This window comes from Cynara cardunculus (genome assembly GCF_001531365.2).
Source record: "Cynara cardunculus var. scolymus isolate 2C chromosome LG 13, CcrdV1, whole genome shotgun sequence".
In the NCBI taxonomy this organism is placed as follows: domain Eukaryota; kingdom Viridiplantae; phylum Streptophyta; class Magnoliopsida; order Asterales; family Asteraceae; genus Cynara; species Cynara cardunculus.
The window spans coordinates 337874-360943 of NC_037540.1; the positions used below are offsets into that span (position 1 = coordinate 337874).

At 31.3% G+C, this 23070-nt stretch overlaps 3 protein-coding genes across 3 annotated transcripts; 2 read left to right on the plus strand and 1 right to left on the minus strand.

Moving 5' to 3' along the window:
* The first annotated feature begins 431 nt into the window (after positions 1-431).
* Positions 432-2021, plus strand: LOC112525572 (F-box protein At1g67340-like). Its single transcript, XM_025135757.1, has 3 exons — positions 432-874; positions 974-1136; positions 1233-2021. The coding sequence occupies exons 1-3, from the start codon at positions 615-617 to the stop codon at positions 1965-1967; spliced, it is 1158 nt and encodes a 385-aa protein (XP_024991525.1). The 5' UTR covers positions 432-614; the 3' UTR covers positions 1968-2021.
* A 5952-nt stretch (positions 2022-7973) lies between these two features.
* Positions 7974-11390, plus strand: LOC112526073. Its single transcript, XM_025136463.1, has 3 exons — positions 7974-8043; positions 9556-9858; positions 11141-11390. Exon 2 carries the CDS (start codon positions 9568-9570, stop codon positions 9853-9855), a length of 288 nt encoding a protein of 95 aa, XP_024992231.1. The 5' UTR covers positions 7974-8043; positions 9556-9567; the 3' UTR covers positions 9856-9858; positions 11141-11390.
* A 1964-nt stretch (positions 11391-13354) lies between these two features.
* Positions 13355-16935, minus strand: LOC112524236 (REF/SRPP-like protein At1g67360). The gene is made up of 3 exons (XM_025133985.1): positions 16812-16935; positions 16469-16699; positions 13355-14249 (listed from the first exon to the last, which is right to left on the minus strand). Exons 1-3 carry the CDS (start codon positions 16824-16826, stop codon positions 13443-13445), a joined length of 1053 nt encoding a protein of 350 aa, XP_024989753.1. The 5' UTR covers positions 16827-16935; the 3' UTR covers positions 13355-13442.
* Between the last annotated feature and the right edge of the window lie 6135 nt (positions 16936-23070).

Genomic DNA, 23070 nt, shown 5'->3' on the forward strand with positions numbered 1-23070 from the left:
ACTATGAGTTCAGATACGAACAATATTACAACGTTACTCTACTCTAACATAAAAGGTTTGTATACCAAAAAGATATTTTTGCCTACATATGAACACAATTCTTGGGTAAGAGTTGTACGTACAAGCAGACAAAGCGTGCAAAGGAGGAGGACGACGGACGGGGGGATCTAGTCAACCGTGTTTGACCACGTTTTTCTGTTTAAACTTCTTCTTACAATCAGATAAGGACAAATAGTGGAAGGGTAATTATGTAATTAACTCGAGATTTTCTGGGTTATAATCTATTTTAATCGTCAAATCTTTAATTAAATGTTCGGCGGCGTCGTTTTTGTTGTTGTGGTTCGTCTTCCCCTTCCCCCTCCCCCTCCCCCCTTGCCCCCTCTTTAATTCGATAAGGTCTCTCTCTCTCTCTCTCTCTCTCTCTCTCTCTCTCTCTATATATATATATATAAGGCCTCAGTTTTTTCCTAACACCGGAAAATCACAAATCTATACATACATAGTCCTGTATCTATACGTGTGTATATATATATCTACCCACCTATATATACACATAAACACACATCTGTGCTTTTAAAGAGAAGAGAGAAAGAAAGAAAGAAAGAAAGAAGGGAATGAGAACAAGGGGAGGAATTTCTTATCCGACGGTGAATAATATTTGTGAAAAGAGAAGAAGAGATGCTAATTTTGTCGGCCAGAAAATGATACACACTCGGAAAAGGTCGAAATCGTTATCAGGGACACCGGTGGCGACGGTTTCCGGCCGCCAGTGTGATTTCCTTGATACGCTTCCAGACGACATCGTTTTGTTCATTCTCGCCAAAGTTGGCTCCACCGCCACTTGTCCGGCCGATTTTATCAGCGTTTTGTCAACGTAAGATTCCGGTTGCCTCCACCGCCGCTTCTCCAGCCGGTTGTTTTCCCATAAAATTGTTAATTTTGTAACTGATTTTTTTGTGTTTGTTTCGAACAGATGCAAAAGATTAAACGAATTAGGAGTTCACTCTCTTGTGTTATCAAAAGCATCTCCGAAAGCGTTTGCCGTTAAATCTAAAAACTGGTCGGAATCTTCTCATCGGTTTCTGAAACAGTGCTCTGATGCCGGAAATGTTGAAGCTTGTTACACGCTCGGCATGGTTAGTTTAATTTTCATGGTTTTCTTTAATGTATTGATCGACATTCTGTTTAAAGTATTAAATTAAACTGTTATCAATTTTATTTTGTTGACACAGATTCGTTTCTACTGTTTGCAAAATCGAGGAAGTGGAGCATCTCTAATGGCGAAGGCCGCGATTAATTCTCACGCTCCGGCGTTATATTCGCTGGCTGTGATTCAGTTCAACGGAAGTGGAGGTTCAAAAAACGACAAAGACCTACGCGCCGGCGTAGCTCTATGTGCCCGTGCAGCGTTTCTCGGCCACATCGACGCACTCCGGGAACTCGGACATTGTCTCCAAGACGGTTACGGTGTTCGTCAGAACATTCCTGAAGGCCGGCGGTTTTTGGTTCAAGCCAACGCGCGTGAGCTCGCCACCGTTCTGTCAACAACTCCGTCGGCGTTGATCTCCGGTAACTGGCTGACATGGAACCCCTTACCTCACCTCCGCCATGGAAACGTAGTCGGTCCCGGTTGTCCGTTACTCTCCGATTTCGGATGTAACGTACCGGCGCCGGAGCCTCATCCGTCGAACGTTTTCCTAACGGATTGGTTTTCCGATAAGGTGCTTAGTCCTGGTCTCCGGCTATGTTCTCATGCCGGTTGTGGTCGGCCAGAGACGAGAAGACATGAATTCCGGCGATGTTCAGTTTGCGGAGCTGTGAACTACTGTTCACGCGCGTGTCAAGCACTCGACTGGAAGATGCGCCATAAGATGGAGTGTACACAAGCTGAGAGGTGGGTCGATGAAGGCGACGGTGAAGATAACGGCAATGGTAACGAAGATGACGGAATGGTTGTCGATAGTTGAATCGTTGGTCGGAGACACCGAACTTAACGGAAGGGTAACGGTGTCTATAAACGGCACTTGAAGCAAAGTTTTGTTGGGGGTAGTATGGGAAATTACAAATATGCTTTCCTTTGACGTTCGCCGGAATCTCGACGTTAGTAAGAAAAGTTATTTTCTCTTTTTTTTTCTGAGGGTAGCAATTTTTGTACAATATATTTCAATATAGCTGCCTTTTTTTAATTAAAAAGGAAAATTATTTTAAATTCTAGTAAATTACAAGGAAAATCTTAATTTAATATCCATTTTTCTTCATGCTATTTATATCTGCTCAATTAAATGTTTACTTAAGTTTTAAGACATATATAATATATATATATATATAAATGCGTATGTTTAGATACTCTATGAATTAGTATTAATTATATATTTTTAGCTTTTTCATAATCAGATTATTAATTATTTTAATTATCTTATCAATTAATTTTAAAATACAATAGGAATTGATGTTTGTTAATAAATTTTGGTAATCCAACGTTCATTCATCAATAAAACAACATATTGGTTGTTTAGTTTTTAATAATATAGTGTTGTTTCACCAGGTGATTTTAATTAAAAAAACATGATTTTTTTTAAAACGGTTAATAAAATAATTATTAGAACTAACAAGATAATTATAGTTCAAAATGTATGATCATTATCGGTTCATAGATTTTTTAATTTATAAACGGCTTTCTATTTATTTTTTCTTTTTTCTCTCTCTTTATAGATAGACGAAGGATCGTGTGAGAATAGAAGTTAATGTGAGAAATGTAAGAAAAGATTTGAAAATTTGATCACTTTTAATTTCAAACTCATCTATGAATTTGCGTTTTACAAAGGATTTGATCCAATGCATATCGATGCACCTCATGGATATTGATGTTCAATTATGATCTATTCAAGAGTGAAGATATATTTTTATGCTTCTTATCATAACTTCATTTATCATCGAAACTTAACCTTATATATATATTAGAAAAGAAATGAATATAAAACCTTTTCCTTTTTCGTTTAAAACATTAGTTTGAAGTTTTAGTAAAATCCCCAACTTTATAAGTATCTTTCTTGGATTTGATTCTAGAAGGGTCTCAATCGGCCATCCCTGCATTAGTTGTTGTACCTTATTCGTAAAGATATGTACCACGATTAATTCGAATGGATATTTATGCCTCCCGATGTCACCACCGAATAATAAATCAATGTGGGTCGTGGTTAGTTTCTCTTCTCTCGTTAGATAGAGGTTGGTCGTTGTAAAAGATGTTCTTTAATATTGTCCTTTTGATGCTACGAATTTTCGGTCGATGTTTTGTTATTTTCCATTACAGATAAGTTTGCATCTTATAATGGAGTCGAGTTGACTTGATGAGTTCATTGTCTTTTTCGGATTTCAATTACATTTTGAGCAAATTTATACCCAACATAAAACCATCTTTAAACTCATTATGATTATTAATAACACTATTATTTTTTGTAGAAAAATCTGCGATTGTGTACATCTTTTCTCTGTATAATCATATTTCCTTTTAATTTCATAAAAAATAACAAGATTGACATTAAGCTTTAAACAAATTAGTGTCATTTTTTTTAAAAAAATTAACTAAATAATTAATGATGTCCGTTTTAATCGGTATGAGATCAAGTCATGTTGATCCAACTAGGTATAAATTTTAGGTTGTGGATTTTTATTTACTTGTTTTTTTTTTGTGATTGTAATTTGACTATTTTATACTGATTTTTATATTGCATTTTTTCCCCGTTTAGTAAAAAAGGTATCCTTATGGTTTTGAGGTGATATATATTTTTGAAAAAACCATTATAAATTCTGAATGCATGAATTTTCATGAAAAATCATTCCGTAAAAGAAAAGTAAACTCATATAATGGAGCGTTTATTTTCGTTCAACACAACATGATTTAGGCATTTTGAAATTTTCATACCGTGCACAATATACTTATTTGACTTTGAAATCCATTCAAATTGGACCAAAATTGGAAAATTGGTATTTATATCATTTTTGTGGTTTATTATACTCAAATATAATAATAGGGTTGGGTTCATGTGATATCAGTTTGTTTTCATGAGACAACATTTTTACACTTGAAACTTCACAATAAAATGTTGTGAAGGTAAAAAAAAATCCATACTTTCACAGCAAAAACGCTGTAAATGTTACTTTCACAGTGTTTTACTGTGAAATTTCAAGTGTTCAAAATATTGTCTCATATGATCTCAAGTCTACAATAACAAGTAGAACTTAAACCCAATGAGGAAACATGTTAAATGCAAAAACATTTAGAGTTTATAGAACTCAAAACAGCTTAATAAATAAGTGGACAACATCCGGGTGCAAGACTCCTTTTATTTATCCTTTTTGCTTTTATATGTGTATGAAAGGCAAAGGAGTGGTTATGGCAGAAAAAGGGATCCTAGGTCATTTATTTATGATTACCACCATCCCACCACCTCATTCTATTCTATCATACACACCCCTTTTTTTCTTAGCCTTTTCTTTAAGTTGTTCATAAAAGCCACCATTAAGGGTTTTTACCAATGCATCAAACATCAACACACCACCACCACCATTTCCCATTCTTCAACCTACAATCTTATATAAAAAAGGGCTTGTAACATATAGCTTTTTAGCTCCATACAGTACTGTTTCAAGACTAGCATCATGCGTGATGGAAATTAGGTATATACATTGACATTCTGTACCATTATATAGTCAACTTTACAGGAATTATAACTCATATTTTATGGTTGTGGGACTCGACTTCTCGTCTATTTGTACATATGTATATCACCTCTGTACCAATTGTTTATGACCTTACCCATACCAGTCAAAAGTTTTCAACAACTGAGTTGGTAGTTGGAGTAAAACCAAGTTACATGGAATTCAAAGTTGCAACACAACTTCTAAGAGAATCTTTTCAATATATTCTTTTGTAGATTTAAAAAAAATATTAAAATTCAAGAAAATAGTAAAATGAAAAAGGAAAGCAAGGTAATGGTGGGATATTGATGTGCAATTCCTTCTTTATTTACTTTATTCATATGGGTTCTTTTTTCAAAATTGAATTGTTTACTTTATTCATATTTTTTAATTCTAAATTTAAATTTGTTAGTGGAGGGGAATTTTGTTGTTGCCATAGTTGTATGTTCTTTATGCCCCCATTAACCAATTTCTTTTTTGAAATTAAAAACAATGGTGGATTAATCCCACATCCAAAATCCATCCATCCATCCATTCATCCATCGCTGAAAAATATCTCCTTTCCTTTTTCTAAAGGCACAAATTTTAAGTATTTTATTCATCTATATAGATACTCTTTTCTTAATTTACTCAGATAATAATAAACACTGATAAGTTACCGTTTTTAGAAATATGCGTCGTAACATGTCCTATTATATTGTTTATTAATTTCGAAAAAATAATATAAACATGGAGCTAGAAAAGGAACTTAATAGGTGATCAAAATGGTCCAACACCAATACATTTAAAGCCAAATTAATTCTTGTGTTTGAGCATATGGGTTTGCATCCACTATAGTTGAAAATATATGGCACCACCAAGCATAGTGCAATTTATGTGATTCCACTCTTATCACCGAACAATTATTACATATCTCGGGTCTTTTTAAGTTTTTATATTTTTTAGGAAATGTCATATCATTGTAATTATTTTTTTTTTTATAAAAGTGTATGTTTATTAAGATTAATCAGATTTTATTGTTTACGGTGATATGACGTACCAACATGAATTGAGAAATTGTTCAAGATATTAGTTTAGGAATTTTGCACAGTTTTCAAAAATGGGTGTTTGACTGCTTTTTTAAAATTGATAATTTCAAACTTTATATTTATGATTATATCAGTTTACGGTCAAAGAATGTGTTGATACTTTGAAGTGCAAAACGAATTTTCAACAAAAAATTTAAGATGTTAAACACACTTGATCTTGATGTAACATGTAGCCTAGAGCATTTAATGGTTTTTTTTTTCTAAATGAGAAAGTTTGGATATAAATGATAAAATAATTAAGCTAATATATATATATATATATATATATATATATTAAAAATTGTTCTATAACTGTAACCCTCAAGTTCTGACCTAAATAATATAGCATAGTCAAAGGAGGGGCTAAAGGGATTAAATGTCGCCAACTAGAACAAGAGGACTTATGAAACGACATGTTTAATGACGATCATTATATGATATGTATGTTTCAATATTTCAAATGAGATATGTATGTTATGTGTTTTATTTGATTTTTACTTTGAATATGCAACATATGGTTCCAACGTTATGCATGAATTTGGTTTCCATTATGTTATATTGTATGCATAATTACTTGTGAAACAACGTTTTCAATATGTGTTAGTTGTTTAAATCCATGTGAACAAATAATTCAAGAATCTGCTATGCTTAATTGATTTAAATTATGTTCATATCTGTATTAATATTAGAAGAATCAGAGGTTGTCTAAACCTTTAGATATTATCTGATTGAATTGGTTATAAGATATTTTCGTTACATATTGTTAAAAGATCGATAATTTCGATCATAATTTACAACTTAAATATAAAGACATTCTCGTATCATCCAATTATATATGGCATGAATTCATACCTAATATCAATATTATATAAAGATAATGCATGTAGGTAGTTCAAATTTAGGCCATATGAAAAAAATGTAGATGTAAAGACATCCCACACCTCAAGCTATTTCCCACATGTTTATAATGAAGTAGAGCCTAAGCTTAGGTTAGTTATTTGTCACTCCATCTTAACTTTTTCAATTTAGTTACAAATAATTAAGAGTAAGCTACAAATTTAATCCCCGTCGTTTGTCAAAAATAACATTATTCGTCTCTTCAGTTTCGAAATTACAAGATGACTATCACGATTAGAAAAACTGTCTGGATTTGATACATTTCTTTCCTGTTCAACGAAGGGAATTTTTATCATTTGATCGACCTTTTTTTTGGTCTTATAACCAATCAAAAACCAAAATCATAAAATCAATTTTGATTGGGTAAAATAGAAAGAAGTCGTTAAGAAAACTTTTTAAACGGCCTTTAAAGAAAGGGAATAGATCCAAACCACGATAATCATCTTTTAATTTTAAAATTACAGGGACAAAAATGTTATTTTTGAAAAATCACAGGGACTAAATTATAAAAACTTTGAGAAATTTGATCTACATCCTAAAACAAAAAATCCCGTGTTTTGATTTGATTATTCTTTCTTTTGTTCCTAACTCTATAATTGAAATAGAGCAGCAACTATTACCTATTTTGTCATCACTAATTTTCATTTAATCCAACAACGACATCTTTAGACTTGTTAAACGCACACCGCTCATTCATCATCGTAACTTCAATTCATTATTAACATATTCGGAAAAAAGCAGTGGCTTAACAAGAAAACAAAAGAGGACATGGATGTTTTACTATTCTACATATTTTATGTCTTTCAAACTTCTAGATAACATGTTTATTTTAAGATGGTTGGAGGTGACATTAATGATGACGATGCACTTTGTTAACCACCTTAAAAATGTACTTGAAAAATATCTTCTCTTACATAATTTAAAGTTACCAAACTCTTTTTGAAAAGCATTTACCAAGTCAATCACAAAGGTTGTGGCGTCGTGGTTGAGGTCTTGGGTGATGTGGTGGAATATCTCATATGCTTAAGCTTCGATTCTAGGCATATACAACAATTGTGGTCACAAAGTTTATCAGGGCTAATATTTTTTCAGTCACAATTTGTCAGGACTGGTACAAAAGCATTATGTTTTATTTTACTTATTATTAATAAAAATAAATAAATAGTATCAATTGGTTTAGATTTAGAAAAAGAAAAGAATTGAGAGCCCAAACTGCAATTTAATGGGCTGAATTACAACTAAACCCAGTTGGCCCATTAAGGGCCCAAATTGTATTCAACACTTTTCATTTCAACCAAGTTTCAGAGCAAATGTATCTTCGACTTGCGTCGTTGCTGCTATCGTGCCCTCTTTTCTTCATCGTTTTCGATCAAGCGAACAGGTAATTATCTACTTCAAGTTTACGCTGATCGATTTTATCCATCGATTTGGTGTTGCTTTCGAGTATCATGTTTTTGGCATGGTGTTATTTTTGTGTCACTTGCTGAAATCTATTTGTTTTATGATCTGTAAAAAGTACTCAATTGATCGATTTATGAACATTGTAGATTGAAATTCATGTTTCCGATTCGTGTTTATGGAGCTGTTCTGTTTGATTCCAGTTTTGAAAATTAGGCGGTTCTTTGTGGAACTGATTGTGAAACCTAGGTTTTGTGTTCGATTCAATATCTGTTCGTCTTTGTTGTTAGAGTTTCGATTTAAAGAAATCGTGCTCTGTTTTTGGTTGGATTAATCATTACATAAAACCTCATTTGTGTTGGTTTGTCCTAAGGCTTCATAATATCGTCCATATTGCTGAAATACACTGTTTGTTGTTTGAGTTAGTTCATGACTTCTATCTTCGGTTAAATTAATTGATTGATTCATGATTAGTTTGTCCTCACATTCTTATTTCATGCTCCTTCCTGGAGATTTAGGGTCTGATTCACTATTTTACTGTTCAATAAATGTGTTTCGTTTTGACTTGATCTTGTGAGATAGCTACGATGTTAAGGTCGATTTATGTCTTTTGTGTTAATGGGGTTTCAATAAATCAATGCTTGTTAGTGTATGTTTTTGTGCAATCTTTGTTAAATCAATCACTTTGTAGTAAATCACAGAATCATGGTCGCATGCTGATAGATTTGTGAGCTTTTGCCTTCTTAAAGCTGGTTCTGTTACAATCGTATGTTAACCTGTGACTTTCTACCCACTTTCCTTCTATTGTTGCCTTGTTACATTTTCACTTTAAAATATCTCATAATGTGCCCAGTGCCTGCGTTTTGATTTGGACTTATCATCGATTAAAAGATTAATTTTGCATTTTCTTTCATATTGTCTCACATATCAGTTGCTGGAACCTAGTGTTTTGCATTTGTGTTAATTCATAACATGTAAGCTTTTAATGCCGAATTCAGAGGGATTCATGATTGTTTTGGAAGTTTTGGTGTTTGATTCTTAATTGTACAGTTTGATGAAAGCAATTTATTTTGATTCATCTTGTGTTGCGAAACCTAGGGTCTTATCTCTAGTTTGGTTTCTCTCTCTGTGTAATTAGCATTTTCAACTTTCAACAAAGTCATCCTGTTGAGTGTGGATTGTGGTCCTAGCTTATGAAATGTATACTTTTAGGTTGAATTAGCTGTAAAAGGTTGTCTAATTTATGTTCATCGACATGTTTTTTGCTGGAATTATGTTTCATGAGTTTATGCCCTTTTGGAGGAGCTTTCTTTGAATTTATGTTTGTACTAATGTCTTATTTCATGTTGGATTGATGTGTTAAACCTATGAATAGATGTTATCTATGAACTTTGGGTGCTATCTCTGATGCTATTTTGATGAAATAATGCTAAATAGATTTCTGATGCATAGAATCTTAAGATGGGTCCGTTCATTTTTGTCTGTTTGTACTCAGGAGCCTATAAATATGTCATTCATAATGGAGTTTGCTGAGAATTTAATCTTGAGGATGATGGAGGATCCAGTTGAAAGAGATCGCAAATTCAGAGAGCATACTTATCATATGAAGGAACGTTGTGCGAAGACTAAGGAGATGTGGAGCTATCCAATTCGTCCTTATGGTTTCTGGACATTTGACCGTCACAATGCTCAGATCTTCTGGGATGCTCAGATTAGCCAGGTTGAAGGTCGCAGGGACCCTTATGATGATCTTCTTCAAGACCACCAAGCTGAGTCATCCACTTCCTCCAAGTAAATTGTGAGTTTCTTTCCCAAATGCCATGTGATTAAACTGTAAGTTGTAAATATATGTGTTTCGTGCTATACCCAAGCTTTGATAATTTGTTGCTTTCCTTAGAAAATGTTAACAAAAAATTTCTCTTGACCTTGAAGTTTTTGTCCTCATGCACAATTCTTTTTACCTCTGTGATTGGTAAGCTGCATGGTATTTGATTACTGTCATAGTGTAGAACATGAATGGAAAATAGAATGATTGTAGCAGGTGGCCTGTTCAAGTGTATCATAAACTGTGAAAGAGTAGATGGACGATGTGGTTAAGACTTGAGTGCATAGATGAAAAGGCCAAGTTTTTTTTTTTTTTTTTGAAGAGGTTGCCTCTTTGGTTTACTGTAGTTATCAATAGTCGAACATTGAGCCTTTTTAAAATTGGCATAAGATTCCGTAACTATTATATGGAGAAATTGATATTCCATAGCTATAAGTTATGGGGAAATAGGAAATTTGGAAGGAGTCGAGGGGTGGTCATAGGTGAATGAAAAAGAGAACATATTAGGAGTACACTGTTATGAACCCAAATCAAGGATCAAACAAACATTAAAATCAACAGGTACTTATCAAAGGATTGCTGGGATTCAACGGTAAACAAGAGCTTTCTGGCTATTCGAGAGGCCAGAGCTGTCTCCTAAGAAACAAATTGATAATTTTCTGGATACTCTTTACTCTACTCCCCCCTCTCAACCCTATTTATAATACCAATTTATTTAGAATTACCCAATTACCCCTTCTATCCCCCTTCTAGAATATAGAGCATCAGATTGGGCTTGGGCATGTTGATCGATGCATGCCATACCCGAGGTGGACCATGTCTTCTAATTGAGGTACCATTAATTGATATTTAATGTATTTTATATCTTACTCCCTTTGCTCCCATAGAAGAGCAATACTTCCCATGGTGCTATGTTCCATGTTCGTTGCAACATCACTTTTTTGCAAATTTGAGATTGCATATATTTCCATTGCTAATTGTGGTTCATTCTCATTTCCCCTGTATTGTCATGGTTATGAGAGATTTACAAAAGGGTTATAGTGAACTGGATGGTAAATTTGGCATCCATATCTTCCCATGTTACAAGATCATGGTTAAATATAGGAAATTTTGAAATCCTGTTACTTTGTGGAGAAAAAAAAAGTTATTTGTTTTACTAAATTTTACGAAGGCAAACCTGGTTACTTTTTGTGTAAATTTTATCCAATAAAATTTTGTTGACTATAATTCTGACTCCTTGAAATGGTTATAACAGGGATGATGATTGTAGCTGGAGCCACATTGATTGCAGGGAGATAATAGAGTGTGAAATCTTGAATGCTAATTAAGGTGGTTTCTTGTGGCATTTTGATTTTGAATCAACACTTATCTTGAATCCTCCCATCTTTGTTGTTTTTCATTTGTATCAAGTCCATTGCCATCTCAACCAACCTCAGTAGATGTAATGTCGTTGTGTGTCGTGTTGAATAATAAGATTAAAAAAAGACTTTGTATCTCTTGGTGCTTATAGCTGTTATTCGGTCCTTAGACCGGGCCATTTTGGTCTCTCGTTTAACAGAGAAATCCAAGTTTGATCGAGCTAGTTGACTAGTTGTAACCGAGCTGGTTTGGTACACATTACTTGCTTGAACAAAGTTGAGGTATGAACCAGTGACTTCTGCAAATTGGTGCCATGTCCGAAATCTGTGAAAAACTATGTTAAGAGTAGAGATTTTGGGATATTTTTGTTTCGAACATTTATGTTAAAACGTAAGCTAAAATAAAGAATAGAAGCTCGATAAGAGATTAAAACTCTATATAGGAGAGGAGAGAGAAAAAGTATTTTAACTATTTTCCAACAATAAAAGACATTCCAAATAAGTTTGTAAGTATTTTAATGATACAATCTGCAATAATTGATGTTGAAATTGGATGTTATTTTTTTAAATAGAAAAATTATGTAATAGCTACGTATATATACACATCACCAAAAAGCCATCGATCTCCAACAACATATTGCAATGAATTGGTTTGCTGTAGAAATCCTTAATATTGCAATGAATTGGTTTGCTGTAGAAATCCTTAATTGACATATTACATTAGTTGCTTGGTTGTATCTTAAGAAACAATTCTTCATTGGAAGCCATGCTCACCCTTCCTGCCGCTTAAAACACTTACAATGCCAATGGTAGACTTTTTCATCCAAGTTTTTTTTCAAGGTAATAAATAAGACTCTCAAACACAAACAAAAAGGTAAATTTTGTTCTCAACTTCTTAATTAACAAAAACTATACTTGGTATAAGAGTGTCTTTCATAAAAATATTTTATAAGCAAAATATATGATTCTTTTAATATGTTATGAGTCTTTGTACAAAATCTTGATTAATATCTTGAGTTATGTGTGATTTGTTATTTTATCAGTTTTTTAATGATTAAAAAACTACGTTAATAGTGAAAAAGATCCACAAAATGGTTCTCATTCATTGTAAGGTTTTTATGAAGGTTATTAAATTATTAAGTTGACAATAATATAACATAGTAAAATAAAAAAGATTATTATACGAACATATGCAACAAATACTTCAAAATAAAAAAAATGAAGATTTTAGACAAATTTTTGGTCTAACAAAATTTTCAAAATCTTGGAACAAACATGGGAGATAGAGAATTTCTTCAAATTTGGTGAAATCCCAAAAATATTACCACATGTAATAAACTATTTTTTTATTATATTTCCATCAATAAAAAAAACCTTTAAAAATGGATTAACTTTGTTAATCCTTTACTTTTATATTTAGCCTAATCTTTTATTTTTATGCTTCGCTTTTATTCTTCCCATATTTAAGATATAAATTGTGTATAAATTTCGCTGTGTAAAGGAATAAAATAAGTGTTTTTTCGACCTTGATGTTAAATGTTACAAGAGATAATTAAAATTATGTTACATATATAACATATTTTAATAATATAACTAATTTTAATCTCTAAAATATATAGTTAATGTTGAATGTAATTTTTTTTTTAAATTTTAGAATTTGATTTTTTTATCTTAAAAAATATTTGGAGAATTTATTCAAAACACTTTTCAGTCACTCCCTTGAAACTCCAAAAGAAAAAAAACTCCATTTGTTAATGCACTATTTAGATGCAATGTTCACAGAGTTACACACAACTAATTAATTTATTAGACTTTTGATGTTAAACACACACCAAAATGTTTTCCTTCCTCTCAAATACTTAGCAATATATATAGAGAGGATTGAAACTTTATCATAAAATGTTGTGATAGTAAAAAAATCTGAACATTTTTACTGTGAAAGTTACATTCCCAGTGTTTTGTTATGAAATTTCAAGTATAAAAATGTTGTTTCATGTGTCTCACGAAAACAGTATTGTTTTACATGATCCCAAGTCTATATATATATATATATAAAGATGAAACACAGTAATTAAGTAACAAGATAGAATGGAATAGAATAGGACCTTGATTACAATATATATTAGGTTACGTAGAAAGAAAATTCGAAATCACTCGTCTTGAATACTCATATATCATAATAATTAAACCTTAATTCTCTTAGTTACTATTATTGTTGTTCCCCGTTACAGCCCCCGCCAGATCCCCAACAGCTGATAACCCATCCATTGCCATCTTCACCACCTTATATGCAGCCTTCATCTCATCAATTGGAACCAACGGCAGATAATCAAATAACTCATAACCCTGTCCATCCATATATCTCACTAATTTATTATAATATTCCGATAATTTCTCGACCACCGGAAGAATCAGTTCAGCCAACGAGTGGAACAACGGGTACGTGTTGGCTTTATACCAGAATTGAGCGATCACCGGTAACCCCACAACATTAAATGACAAATAAGCGGATTTCAATGTGGCTTTTAAACCCGTGGCTTGAACTTGTTTTACGATGTTTTGGGCGGCTGAGCTAACGACTCCGAGTACGGGATTGTCATCCACCAAGTCTAGTAGAGATTGTGCTACATTGCCCACCACCGGGATACCGCCCACCACGGATTTGGTGGTGTCTAGGGCTTGCTTGGCTAAGTCGGCCGGATTTTGGAGGAGGGATAGGGCTTTGGCGACAAGGGGTAACGATTTGATGGTGTCAAGACCTTTATCGAAGAGAGCTTCGGCTTTGTCGAAAAAGGGTAAGGATTCAATGATGGTGAGGATTTTTTGGAGGAGAGATTTGACGGTTTTGATGACTTCTTTTAGAAGAGAAATCACGGTGGTGATGAGCGGTGTAAGAAGGGATTTTGCTTTGGTAAGGAGTTCCTCGACTAAAGGTATGATTTTGTCGATTAGGGACTGGATATTGTCGATAAGGCTCTTGGCGAGGATGGGAGCGTATTTCTCCAACTGTTGTGACAGAAATACAGGTTAATACCGATACATTAAAGTTAACAAGTGAAGTGATTATAACATAAATAAACAATTAATAAGTGACAAAAATAAAAAATAATAACCGAAATATATATGTCCTTGAAAATAAATTACAATATATAGTAGTCCCTAGGGGTACTCAAAAACCCGATCAATCCGATCAACCCAATGTGAAATAATTCAATCCGAAGCAACTCGATATCTAATCGAGTTGTAAAATTTTCAAACCGTAGGTATTGGATTGATATTGGGTTATTATTATTTGAACTCAACTCAACCCAACCCGATGAACCTGATATCCTTTTATTTCTTAGATTTAATATGATTGTTGAATTTATATTAATATATGCATTAGACAATAACACTATCATGTACGCTCTTCATATATACATTTGCTATATAACTCATTCGTATATATGTTCAATAATTGTAAACATATATACGTAAATTGAGAAAATTAATTGAATACAATATACGTAATAAGTATGGATAAATTGTATCAAATAGTTGATGATGAAAAATAAATTATAAAGAGAGAAATCATATTCAAGGTTAGAAGAATACTTTAATGTATCAAAGTATCAACCCGACCAACCCGACTAACCCGTACAGTTTGGGTTGGGTTGGGTTGTACTTTCGTTTGGGTTGGATTGGATTGGGATAAGATTTTTCAAACCTCAAACATTGGATTGGATTGATCAAATATCTTCAACCCGATCAACCCAACCCATGAATACCCTAGTAGCCCCACAAGATGGCAATAGTTACTTAAGAAGTAGGACATTAGAAACGCATGCATGTTTCATCACACATATAGGAGGTGGTGTACACCACCTAAATTATGTAGTGAAATTAGATTTTTTGCTAATCTACAATCTTAAATGTATAATTTTCTATAATATATATTGGATATTATAGTGTAGTGATGTACCGTGACAATTGTCTCAAATTAATTATTGGATTGCAACAACGTGTCTTTTATAAATTAGAAAGTTATAGATTTAGATGACTTTATATAAACTTCATATTGTAAACTACTAGTAGCTTTAATTATGGTTTAAATTGGCATAAAAATCCTATAACATTTCTTTTCATTTTTTTAAGATGGCTAAAAGGAGTTGGTGAGAATTAGAATGTTGGTAGTGGAAGAAGGGCGGGAATAGAGGTGTGAGATGTGGAAGTAACGGGTACTTGATAAGTAAAAGGGAAGCGAAAGAGACCATTTTATTTATTTACATCAGAAAATACTATACATAAGTACACACTAGCTTATCTGATCTTAGTTTGTTTGTCTATAATTATAACCAACTTAAACCCTTGTGAGTATCATTTTAAAAGCAATTGATCTTTGAATGACTAACATACAAGCCTAATTATATAAATTCTTCAAAACCGACTGAATTGCTATATACGGTTTAAAACCAGTTTGGTTGAATTTTTACGGACTACAAAATTAATTAAAAGAACTTATGTTGTTTATTTACCTCGGAAAATAAAAATTCTATTAGATATACAAATCACAAAAATTGGTTGATATTTTATTATTTTTAATAAGTAAACATGTTTTATAAATACTTATTTTTTTTAGAATATTTGGAGTACACAAATATTGACTAGTTAACTTTTCTCTTATCACTTGAAAACACAACTTATGTTATTTTTTGACTTAATCCAGTAACCATGATTAAAGAGTTAATCAAGTTATTAATGAAAGGATTAGATGTTATGCATATATATCATACGGAAATCTTTGTCACGAGTTTTTGTATCGTCAGATATTAAATTTATGTTATGGAAAATAATTTCATAAGCAAGCAAAATATCAAGTCCTGTGGTGGTACTGGTAATCGAAATTTTTTAGCGTTCAGCTAAATTTCGAAAATATGCTCCGGTAACTGAATCGGAGGGAAGATTCTCCATTTTCCAGGCGGCCGGAGCACCGGTATTGAAGGCTCAAACTATGAAGAAATTAAAATTAGTACAATATAATCTTCCGTCATATAATCCGAATTAATTTTTCATCGGTTTCTCTAATGTTGAAAATCAAAAAATAATTTCACAGATTTGCCTGGTTATTTCTTCCTCTATTCAGAAACGGAAAACAGTTTCTGATTTTATACAATCAAAATAAAGGAAGCGATTGACTAGTTTAATTAATGGTGAAAACGTAGTCCGTAAAGTGTATATACTTGTACCTTGTCATCAACAAACACAATAATCTGTTCAGCCACGTCCTTGAGCTTGTTGAACACCGGCCCCACGGCGGAGACGACGGCGTTTTCCACAGAAACAATCTTCGTTTCAAGGACGCCGACGTTTTCTTTTGCAAAATCATACACATTCGACAGTACGGCCAGAAATTTCAGCGCAATCTCCTTCAAAAACCTTAGGTGTTTCAGTTCCGACGTGCTTTCCTCGATCTCAACCTGCATCACGAAATCCGTATCTTCAACTGATTAAACGTGTGATTTTAAATAGTAATCGTACTTTGAGAAAGAATTAACTGAAATTAGAGCTGCAAGTGATGAATTCACTGACCTCTTTTGAAGACATAGTTCGTCAGAATTGGTGAATGAGGTTGAGGAGATTATGGAAAATCGTAGATCAGAAAAAATGTAAGGAAATAGTTTTTTAAGTGTTGAGATCAATGAAAACGAACTCGCTGAAAAAATATCTTAAATACTGTTATAGCTTTTGTCCTTCACCATTTCCGTACGGTTTTATTTGATTGGTTTTTTATTAAGTCTTGATCAGATAAAATTGTCGTTGTAGACTAATGTATTAGTATTCATTATCATGGTTCTTAAAAAGGTTTTTTTCATAGATAAAGTTGTTAGTGTAGACTAAGGGATTGTTTACCAAACGTTTACCAAGTCACATTATCATACTGGATGAATATGGCGAAGACCAAGAATTTTATCCGGTAAGGGCGAAGGCAAGGACCGAGAGTCTTACCCAGTAAGTGAGGACGATAACTCTTATTACGGTTAGCGCTTACCCGGTAAATTGTTGCATATGATGCCCTATTGGTGGACTAAAATCTTACCCGGTAAGTAAGTGATAGTGTTAGATTTTACCGGTAAACGCTCAACAGGTAAACGACCCCTAAGTCCTGTCCCTCGTCCCCATATAAGTTTACTCAATAACTTACTTTCTATGTCATTAGTTACTAACCAATTAAATTTCATTTATGGCTAATTGAATAAGTTATGAATAGGGACAGAGGAAATTAATTTAGGGGGAGCTCAAAAGCAATATAAGAAAATATATGGGTTTGAGTAGAGATGCACAAAAATTCGATTAACCCAGTTTGGACTAAAAAATGACCAAGATCGGTAAAAAACGAACCAACTAAAGAGGCCTGACAAAAAGATTTGGTTTTGGAGCAAAGCCTGATTTTGTCGATTAATGTGCATTTCTATCTTCAAGGTTGGAAAGACGTTTAAAATACTTGTTTTTTTAATACTTATCCATGCATAATACCCATTAAAAGAGAGTTACAATGTAGGAGGGAGTAAGAACGATATGCATGGAAAAAAAGTTGTTTGTTTATCATTTAATAGTTTCACTAAAATGCAGTCTTTCAATCGTTAATAAATGAATCTTGTTTGGGAAAAATGTTTGGCTCTTAATGGTTTGAAAACCCTCTGAATGATTTCACAACTTTAGCCTCCCTTAGGGATTGTTTGGCAGTTGATGAATGGTTTAGTGCAGAATGATTAAGAGGCTCTTATGATGTAGTGCAAAACGAAATATAATTGTTTGGTAATTGTTCAAAATGAAATTTGAGCACTGGATGGTTAAGAGAGATCCAAAATACAAAAATCATTCAGAGAGTTTTAAAACTATTAAGATACATACTTTTTTTTGCTAAACAAGATTCAACTCTTACCGATTTAGATGTTGCCTCGTAATGGAACTACTAATATAAATCATATGGTAATGAGGATTAAATAATATCAGGGGTTGTTTGTTTACCTCTTAATAGTTCTATTACGAGGCAACCTCTGAATCATTAAGAGGAGAATTCTGTTTGACAAAAAAAAGTATCTCTTAATGGTTTTAAAACTCTTTGAATGATTATATATCATGGACCTTCTTTAACCATTCAGCACCCTAATTCCATAGTGAACAATTACCGAATAATTATATTTCATTTTGCACTATATCATGAGAGCATGTTAATCATTCTAACCATTTAATCATTCTGCACCAAACCATTTAGCAATTGTTAACACCGCCCCTAACATATTGTATATTAGCGCATTGTTTTAAATATACTATGAAATGTTAAAGTTTATTAATTTTTAAACATGTCCTTTTTGGTCTTTTAAATTTTTCAATCAAACATATTTAGTTCATCAGTTACCAGTTAACTTATAAGCCATCAACCAGTTTATCAGCCATTAACTAGCTTATCACTAGTTTGCCAAACCTTTAATCATTTAACATGTTACAAACACCCTTTCTCGGAGACTCATCGTGCTTGACGAGGTTTGCATCACCATCTCAATAGTACAAGAATCAATTCTAATACCATATGTACCAACTTATGCCTAAACCAATCAACTAACTAATTAACAATATTGGATAACTGAAGTTAGGAGGATTATAGAGTGACAAAGGAGCTACTTGGGATCGGAGGAATGCCGAATGCATTGCAGACATGCCTTTGGATATGGTTTCCGCTGACCCGAGTTTTAAAAACATTATCATTAACTTACCCGAATTGTACAGTACTTAAATAACGGTCGGTAATTATTGAAGGATTAAAACCGTCAAATTACTAAACTTATTACCATTAATATATATATATATATATATATATATATATATATATGTCAAAGTAGATATATTTTTTATCATCATTATTATTTATTATCACAAATTAATTAATACTTAAAAAAAGCCAAAACTCATCACGATGAATGAAATATTCGGCTCATAAATGACCCAATTAAGCCGATTAAGAATCCATAGATTTTTTTAAAAGAAAGAAGTAAAAGTATTTTTCAATAGTTTTAATAAATAGAAAAAACAAATATTTTAACAATTTTGTTACTCCAATAATTATGTTATTTTGTATGTTAAAACAGACAAAAGAGAAAAAAAAAAAATTGTAAAATCTCTAAATTTAGAGAGAAATTATTATATTAATACCTTTGACTAATAAAGGTATTAATAAAAAATAAATTATTAAACTTAAATTAAAAATAAAATGTTGANACAAGTAGAATGTGCGTAAGTACAACTTATAAAGATCCATATCTGAATTTATGTAACCAGCTGCAGATAAACATAATCAAATACAAGATAAACATCTCATTTTAAATATAAAAAATCTAAAATATAATTAGAATAATAATTGAGTTCTAACAGAATACTTAATTATTATCTTTATAAAATATTGTATTATTAAACCAAAAATAAATTATTTCGTTATTAAACTTAAATTAAATTATAATAAAAAAATAAATTACATAAAAATGAAACTTTTAAATAGTTGATTTGATATTAACATTGATATATGTTTTTTTAAATTTTTATGATATCTTCAAATTTATATTTTATTCAAAAATAAAATCATTATTGATTTCTTAAAAACACATAAAATCGTATTATAACATCGACAGAGACAAATAATAAAATAGAACATTAAAATCGAGATGTGTCTCACTGTATTGTGCGAGTACTCTTCTAGTATATATATATAATGCAAACCACTCATATTTATACAAATCGTGCAAACCATCTTCATCCATGGCTTCCATTGTTAATCTTATAAAAAAAATCATGAAAAATTGTTTCATATAATACTTTTTTTGATGAAGTTGTTTCATATTATAGTTATGAAATTGTTTCATATAATATTTATGAAATTTTAATAAAACTGTTTCATGTATTTCTCTAGAATTAATATAATAAAGATGACAATATTCATGATTAACACCCTCCACAATAAAAATGATAATGATTAATCAATATTTCATAATTACAAAAAAATGAACAAAATGAAAAAATTATGATTGGTTGAATGAGGTTTATACGGTTTATATAAATAACGTGATCTGCAAAGTAAGCATCATCTCTCTCTCTCTCTCTCTCTCTCTCTCTCTCTCTCTCTATATATATATATATATATATATGATAGAATTAAATCATTCAACATGAATGTAAAGTAATTTATAAATGATGAATATATGAAATTGTAAATTTTATGTAATTTTTAAGAATAGTTATTAAACCACTTGAATTGTCAAATCAAAACCGAACTTAGAAAAAACAAAAAGAATAGAGATAAATGATATACAAAAATGAAATAAAATTAGCATTTTGTAAGTAAAAGCATATTTTTACATTGTGAGCCCCTTAAACAATGATTGACTATGTACCATATGTGTTGTAGCACCTCATATCTAAAATATTCTACTTATAAAATATCTCCGTATATAGCATTTTTTTTTATTCATGTGAGATAAGTTGTCACAATTCCTAGTCTCCTATCCCACTTATACGAGTTTGCTAACTCACAAATGACAAATTTGATTTACCACCATATCAGATATGTCCACTTTGTCCAGATACTTAGACTCACAGTTTTAAAACGCATCTTATAGATAAAGTATTCAACCGCCTTATAAGACAACATTTTTCTCTTCCCCAACCAATGTTCACCGGTTTTCCCAAACATTTTTTAGTATTTCAATAATTCTAAAGTAAGAAATGATTTTTTTCGTTTTTAAAATCACATAAAATGATTAATAGAAAAAACATGATAAACAATCTTTTAAATCGTAGATTCCAAAAAATGAGAGAAAGCAGGAGCAACACGTTTTTGTTGTTATTTGGGGTTCTCATGAGAAACACATGCTCTCCTACGGAATTATCTATATCTCATTAATTTTATACATTTTATCTCATATATTCAGTTTTTTTTTAATAATTATATGATCATAAATTATGTTTTTGTTGACATAGTTTATTAAAGATTAAGATTTTTATATCTATGGATTACAAATTTTGATTTTGGTCCATATATTTTGAAATTATTTTTATTTTCGTTTTTATAATTTACAATGTATTGTTGTTTCAATCCATGTGGTTTACAATTATTTACCCGTTTTGGTTCCTTGTCCTTAAAGGTAGAAATTAGTTTAAGGACGAAAATAACAATAAATTGTAAACCATAAAGACAAAAAAATCGCAATTTCTAAACCACAAACGCCAAAATCAAAACTATTAACAAACGGCACGAAAGGAAATCTTAATTTACTCTTGCATTAATTATAATTGAGTTGTAATTTTGGAAATCTGAGGGTTTTTTTATTCGTGGAATTCGATGAGATTTTGAATTCAATTATAATTTCAGATTTGGTTTAAAAAAAAAGTTTAGAAATGAAATATTGGGGTTTTAATGTCCAACAAAATCCCATGCATGCTGAATTTAGAAACACCATGAAGATAGTTGGTATTTCATGCCATTAAACATGATTTTTTTATTTTGTGATAATAACTTCAAGTATGTTCAAAACATTCATTTTATAATATTATGTTAATAAAATATAATTTAATTATTTTTATAAATATTTAATAAGATTCCAAAACTTGAATCTTTTATGGTTTGTCGAAAATTCTATTTTCGTCCTTGTTTGTGATCTGAAATTATAATTTTCAACCTCATGGTTTATGATTTATTATTATTTTCGTCCTTAAGATTTAAACTTTATTTTTTTTTGTTTATATGATTTACAATTTATTTCTATTTTAAGCCTTCATACTTAAAATAAGAATTTAGCCTCATAGACGAAAATAGAAACAAATTACAAACCATAAAAATGAAAAAATGCAATTTCAAAATCAAATGGACAAAATCCACAACTTTTAACAAACCATAGGGACAAAAACACACAATTTTAAAACCAAAAGGACAAAATTTGCAATTTTTAACAAACCACCAAAAAAAAATTACTAAATTTTAGTTATTTTTTTTTCAAAAACAGTTATTAAAAATATTGTTTTACAATTTAAGATTCATGGTGGCTTTAAAAAATCAAAAATAAAATACGCATGAATTTTTTTTAGTTAGAACATAAAAGGGTATCGTTGTCATTTACTTATGTCAAGTAACTATTTGTGTCTTTTTCTTTTTCCAAAATAGGGGGTCATTCGGGTTGCTTATTTGAAATGATTTATGTTTTTCTATAAAAGCACTTATCAATTTATTAGAAGTCAGAAAAGTTTAACTTTTTCAAAAACTCCTTCTTACCGGTTTGGCACCGGTATAAGTTGTTTATCCAAACACTCAAAAGTGCTTATTACCGGTGTCACACTGAAATAAGTAAATAAGTTATTTTTATAAGCAATCTCAAACACTCCCTAAGTGCAATATTGGGTATAAAATCATCTACTAAAAGTAAATTCTTACACATGAAACTAAGATTATTTATATATTATTATTATTATTATTGTATATGATAAAAATTGTTACAAAATCAGGGTTATGTTTATCATAAACTAATACAATTAATTATTTATAAGTTGTTGTTATGTTAAGAGGAAACTAATGTTATTAGTAATTTATAAGATGTTATATAGGAGTGAATATCACGTGATACCATTATATCATATTTTCCTTTCTACTATACGTGTCATATTAACTTACAATTGGTACAGAAATTTGCTACTAGTACCAACCAAGTGTACTATATGTATACCGACTTAATTGATTATCGAGTATTTTAGTTGACTAGAAGCGTACTCGCGCAATGCAGCGAGATACATCGTGTTTTTAATATTT